We start from the raw sequence: 6,644 nt of genomic DNA on the forward strand, positions 1-6,644 counted from the left end.
CATCGCTCCTTAACCACTCCACATCGCCCTTTATCCACTCTACATCGCCCCTTAGCCCACTCCACATCGCTCCCTAACCCACTCTGCATCGCTCCTTTACCCACTCTACATCGCCCCTTTATCCACTCTGCATCGCTCCTTTACCCACTCTACATCGCTCCCTAACCCACTCATCATCGCCCCTTTACCCACTCTACATCGCCCCTTTATCCACTCTACATCGCCCCTTTACCCACTCTACATCGCTCCCTAACCCACCCTACATCGCTCCCTAACCCACTCTACATCGCCCCTTTATCCACTCCACATCGCCCCTTAACCCACTCTACATCGCTCCCTAACCCACTCTACATCGCCCCTTACCCACTCTACATCGCTCCTTTACCCACTCCACATCGCTCGAATCACCTCGTTATATCAACGCTATGACCTCTTTAGACCACAATAATAACTTGTGCCTTGTCACCCTTCACTTCCTCTCTTCCACCTCTTGCCACTGCCATGTCCCATCATGTTCACCCTAACTCCAAATCTCTCGAATTACCTCGTCTTATTAACGCTATGACCTCCATTAAGCATTATTATAACTTGCTGATACTGTCCATTCTCTTACTGACGATGCTACTAAGAAAGCCTTGAAGGACATTGACTCCAAGCTCATTAGCCTTGGTCACCTTGCTGGTCAACTTGGAGGATTTGTTGGTGAGAGTGAGAGTGTTAAGAAAGCCGTTGATAACGCCTTAGATATCTTTAATAAGCAGCTTAAAGAATGTAAAAACGCTAAAAATCCTTCGCATAATCTTGATTGTCAAGATCCTTCGAATTGTCATGACATCACTCAGCAGATAGAGAAACTTAAGAGCCAAGAAAGTGCAATTAAAAGCAACGTAAATAATCCAAATGAATTGCTTAAAAATCTTTGTGACGGTCTTGAGACTTTCCTCGGCTTCAACTCCGACTCCAAAGGCTACACTGGTGATGGGATTGTGTACTCCGACCTTGACAGGCTGTGTGACGGGGTGATGGGATTTTTGTATGGTGTTCTCAGTAACATCAGAGAGCATTTAGGGCAGCATAAAGATACTTTAAATGATGCAATTAACATTCTTAACACCAATAAACACGCCGGTAAAAACGGTTTTAATGATGCGATTGGAAAGGTGGTCGCAGGGGTGCGGGGGTATAATGAGAAGGTGAAGAGGTCAAATGATGATGTCAAGGGCAAGATAGAAGACTTGTATAACTACGTCAAGACTGAAAATGGAGGTAAGTTACGTAGTGAAATTCAAAATATGCAGGACCCGGAAAATCCCCTTCACTTCGACTCCGCTGTGTTCAACGCCGAGAATCTAGTTAAGCAAGCTGTTGCGAAATCAACGCACTTTGCAACTGAGCTTAATAAAGCAACTAAAGACATCAATGATTTTAATTTAGATTGCAAAACTAGTGTAAATCACGCACATAGAAATGTTAAGCACGAAACCGAGCGACTAGAGCAGTCCGCTGATAAGGAGCTTCGGGAGCTGAAGGCGATGGAAGATGTAATCAAAACAACGCTTGAAGGCGTTCGACAGAAGATTGCCGCGAACATTAGGAAAGATGTCACGGAGCTTGTGAAAAAGTGCAAAGCGACGTTACAGAGCATATTACGCCAGCTGAAGAAAATAAGTGGCGATTTGGAGAAATATGTGAAGCAGTTGGTGGATTGGATGGATGAAGCGGCGCGATTTATCGACGACGCGGTGCAGAAGATTGAAAAGATATTGCAAGAAATGAATGAAAACGACGCGTACAAAAATGCGGGCAAAATAAAGAATGCAGTGACGCAGATGGGTACTGATATAAAGACGCTGCACGAAGCTGGTAAAAATGTGAAAGAAGGTATCGTGGAGTGGGTAAGAACAGCGAACGAAACAAAAGTCAACCAACTTGACGGCTGGAAGACAGCGGCGCAGAAAGTTATTAGCGGTGCGGTTAGTAAAGCGAGAGAGGTGCATGGGAGGCTGAGTGAGAAGAATACCAATATGAGCAACACAGCGATTGGCCAAGGCATTCAAGAAATTGAAGAGGCTAAGAGACGGGTGTCGCATGTTGATACGGAGATTACGAAGAAAGTTGAAGATTTGCAGAATTGGAATAAAGAAGCTAAGCGTGTTGTGGAGAAGGCGGATGCAAAGTGTAGAGATATATTAATGAAAGTAGATGACACTTATGTAACGAATCGTATGAATGGAACAAAAATAAGACAGGAAGCTATGCACTTAGAAAAGGAAGGCAAAGCGTTATTGAACGCTTACAAGGAAGCGCACGGTGGACTAAAAGACCTGGTTAAAGGCATTCGCGGGCAAGTGGATGGCCTCAAGGCACATATCGTCGACGACCTGACGAAGTTAAAAGGTGATGTGGAAAGTGCGGTAGGAACACATGTCACAGGCATAATCGACGCAGTGCTCAGCGCGGCAGGCAAAGCGAAATACGACAGTAGTGGTCCGTATCCGGGCGCCGAAGGATTGCAGGGTGACGTTAAATTAGGTAACAACCTTCGTGAGCTTGTTCAAAACATCGGAAATGATTCCATTATTAAGACTAGAATAGAGCTGTTGTTGGAATATCTTAAAAATAAGCTTAATGCTAAATTCAGCTATGCCGAGTTGTCCAAAGAACCGGATAAAAAAGAGATCATCGATAAAATTAAAAAGGATTTTTCGGACGCCGCCACGAGTAAACCATTTAAAGATCTCGATACTGTGAAGAATTCTGATGAAGATCACAAGAAGTTCATGGAGATTATGCAGAATTATCACAGACACGCAATCAATCCAGCTACGAACCTTAACAGAGCCATAGACGCAGTAAACACTGCGATGAATAATTTCGATGAATTGGACGTTTTCAAAGTACAAGGTGCAATAAACAAAGGGGAAATCAAAGCTGCTGAAAAAGCATTTAGAGCTCACGTGAACTCCATAGAGACACAGCTCAAATCAATTACCGGGTTAGTCAATAGCGATAGGGGAACTAAGCCAATTGGTACGGACCAAGAAGGCATTAAGGAAAGACTACAAGATATGTCACGCGCACTCTCTGACACCCTAACATCATGGAACGAAACCACTGGTGGCGGCCACGTTCCTGGTCTGCCGGCCATTCACGAGCAACTTCAAAAATTGCAACACGACACGTTAAAGAAGCAACCCGAAGCTATGAATCAAGGCGTGCAGAAGATTAGAGGGGAACTCACCAAACTCCAGAATGAGTTACATAACACAGGCAGCAAAGACGTCATCAACAGCTTGGAAGATCTACAAAATCGAGGTCTCGAGCGAAATGCATGGGAAGGCCAATCGTCAACGAATGGTCTACTCCAAATCAAGCAAGACATCACCACCGCGCTGGACCAAATCCGAGACGACGTGACCGGTAATCTTGGTATAATTGACGGTTTTACTGCAGGCGCTCTAAGTCAGTTCAACGACGTCATTTCTAATCTCACGAAGCTATGTGAAGATGTGAAACACGAAGGTGACGGTGCAAAATCGTTGTTGACCGCTTTGAAAAATGAGAACATCCGTAAAAATCTTGAATACATCAAAACACAAATTGAGAATCTCAAAGACTTGGATCTGAAAACTGTCATACAGGAGGCCGAGAAGTTCCTAAGCAGCATCGATTTATCATGCGAATCCACCATCCAGTTGCTCGGGAACTCCGTTATGGAACACATCTGTGCAGCCGAGAAAACGCTGAAAACGCACGCACGCAAGCAGTACGTAGATGCCATTAAGTTCCTGCTTGAGCAGTTTGCCGACAAGGTCGCTGCAGAACTGAAGCCGTTGCCCGAGAAAATTGCGAAGGATCTGGAAATCGGCCACAAAGGATTTATGAAGAAATTACACGACAAGTTCATAACGGACCCCAAAGGAATCATAGGGATAAAAGACATAGACTCTACTTCGTCCCCCAAAGGAACGCTTCCACTGAGCTACGCAAGTGCCAAAGTCCACATGTCGCTCAGGGTCTTCGTGCGTCATCTGAAGGATCAACCGGACTTCAAGCCGGACGTCAGCAAAATTAGCGCTGTTAATGATGCAATCACCAAACTGCTCGAAGGACTGAAAGCATCTCAGCACTTCGACGACACATTCAGCACCAATCTAGACGCCCTAAATAATGCCGTCACCTCCTTCAAACCCTCTACCTACGGCGCAGCCAAGTGCCCCTTGCTCCTCAATGCTCTAAAAGCTGGCTTCACCCCTCTCGTCGAGGAGCTCAAAAAGGCATACGTGAGCAGTTACTCCGGGAGACAATTGCAAGAGGAAGAACTGGGACGCTACGCGAAAATCTGTTGGACCATCACGCCCATCTTATATCAAGAATTGACCGCCCTCAAAGATCACCTTGATATTGATGGTTGGACAGCTCATAGAATCTATGACGCCCATACACCCACCTCCAGCCTCCACGCTCTCTTCTTCCGCGACAACGGGTATGACGTCCATCGTCCTGAGAACGCTGAGCATGGCGAACTGAATCACAAACGTGACTTTAATGGTAGCAGCATTCTCAAACACCTAACTAATGAAGCGCATAATCTATTCAGTCAACGGTCATCTCCCGTCACCGACATTCCTCGATCGGCATCCGGGTCGGACGAGCTAGGTGTAACCGTCGCGGAGGAAAGTGGTCTCATCCGAAAACTCTATGATTGCTTAAAGACCTACTTCAAAGTCTGCCACCTTACGCTTGTCGACAAACCGCGGGCTCCGTGCTCCGTTTACGAAATTCTCGTCTGGTGCTGCGGCCTGCAGTTCAACCCCGTGTACGAGAAGCTCAAGGCGCACATTGAATCTGAGTTCATGAAGGAGGACAAGCAAAGGCCTGGTACTAAAACGCTGCAGCCTTTTGAAGCGCACCCATCTCCCTTCCAACACACGCATATCGACGAAGCGCTCTACAAGGTCTCATCTGACTCCCACGCCGTCCTCACCGCTATCCTAGGCCACGGTCACAAGGACGGAATTTACGCCTGTGAGTTCTCCAACAACTCGATGAAGTTAGACTACCCTAGCAATTTGATTCAACTGCTGTGTACGTTGTTCGACCTGCTCAAGCGCCTCTACCACCAGCTGTACTTCCTGCTGCAGCAGTGTCGGCACAATGCTCAGCTAAGCGGCTGGAGGGAGTGCCACTACGGCAGGTACATTGGTGGCTCAGGCTGGCAGTGCAACACAAAGCAATGCCCTAAGCAAGACTGCGACCAAAGGCACGACCAAAGTGGCAGCCAAACGAGTGGGCAATATCCCAACTGCGGCGTCAAGTCGCCACTGCAATCGTTCTTGGAGGACGGTTTGAAAGGCCACCTGCCGCATTCGGTAGCAGCTAGGGGATCCAGTCTGTCATGTGGCACGTGTGGCAATACAGCTGGTATGCCGTGCAGAACTCCGATGGGTTTCGCTGACATCGGTGCCATCGCGTCACATACGATGATTGGCCGGAATATATGCGAGGTGCTTTACTATTTCTGTGGCCGTCATAACTCCCCTCTCACTAGACTGTGCGGTTACCTCAACTGCCTGCTACCCAGTGCGCCGAAAACGCTGGCGGACATGTTCAGCTTCTACCATCATCTCACCGATCGCTGGGGTATGCATGGCAATGAGCATAAGAAAGAAGCATTTGAAGAGAAAGTTAACGCTGCCAATTTCGGGCGCAGTTATGGTGAGTTCAAAGTCTACCACTTATTTACCCCTAGTCACTCAGCATTGAAGAAGGGCCACTCCGATGGTAGCCTGGGCAGTCTCGTATGCTTATCAAGGGACTCCGTCGTATGCGGTCCTTATCTGCGTCCCATCAGTCACGCCATCTACGAGACGTTCTCGTCAGAACACGCCGATAAGTACTTGTCGTGGATAGTTTATCTGACGGCATCGTTCTACGATCTGCTGAAGAAATTGTATGACGAGTGCAATTCCAAATGCGGTTCCAGGGGATCGAATTGCCACGTAAAAGCGTGCATCAAAGAATGTAGAACTACATCCACCACGTATCAACCGCCACGATATCACGATCGCAACTGCAAATCCATTGTAAGCTGCAATAACACGCTGCCTACATTGGCTAAGTACGGCTTCGTTTTCGGCGATCCAGAGAGGCTGAACGGAAGTGCAGGCATTGAGAAGAAACGCACGTGCAGAGATTTCTGTACAGTATTTGCGGAGGCATTTGAGAAGGACTCACATCTTGTGAAGTTCTTCAAAGCCATTGATAAGTTCATGTTTACCATCCGCGCACCTTTCTTGTGGATGAACGTGGCGCTCTGGTCGCTGTCCCTCTTCTACCTCATCTGCGTCATGGTTGGCAGACTGGATGTGCTCCACATCAAATCACACTTACGATCACCGTCGTCGCACAAGATAACGGCGCAATCATTGTTGGCGGCATCGCAAGTCGGAAGGCTTGCCAAGATATCGTACCTGCAGCCGTAAATGTATTCACATTTGTAATTCACATCAACTCACGTAACTACTCACCTACTCACCTAACCGACAAACGTAGTCTAATATCTCGAACTACTCAAGCGGCAACCTGCGAACTAGATAGCAGCTAAATAGATTATGACTAAACGACAATGCAACGTGCTAAGC

General features: G+C 47.2%; 1 protein-coding gene across 1 annotated transcript; it reads left to right on the forward strand.

The window, feature by feature from the left end:
• Positions 1 to 501: 501 nt before the first annotated feature.
• Positions 502 to 6,485, forward strand: BBBOND_0002530 (hypothetical protein, conserved; the record flags this gene model as incomplete). Its single annotated transcript, XM_012915093.1, has 2 exons — positions 502 to 599; positions 665 to 6,485. 2 exons carry the CDS (start codon positions 502 to 504, stop codon positions 6,483 to 6,485), a joined length of 5,919 nt encoding a protein of 1,972 aa, XP_012770547.1.
• Between the last annotated feature and the right edge of the window lie 159 nt (positions 6,486 to 6,644).

Source organism: Babesia bigemina, scaffold Bbigscaff_65750 (genome assembly GCF_000981445.1).
Source record: "Babesia bigemina genome assembly Bbig001, scaffold Bbigscaff_65750".
Taxonomy (NCBI): Eukaryota; Apicomplexa; class Aconoidasida; order Piroplasmida; family Babesiidae; genus Babesia; species Babesia bigemina.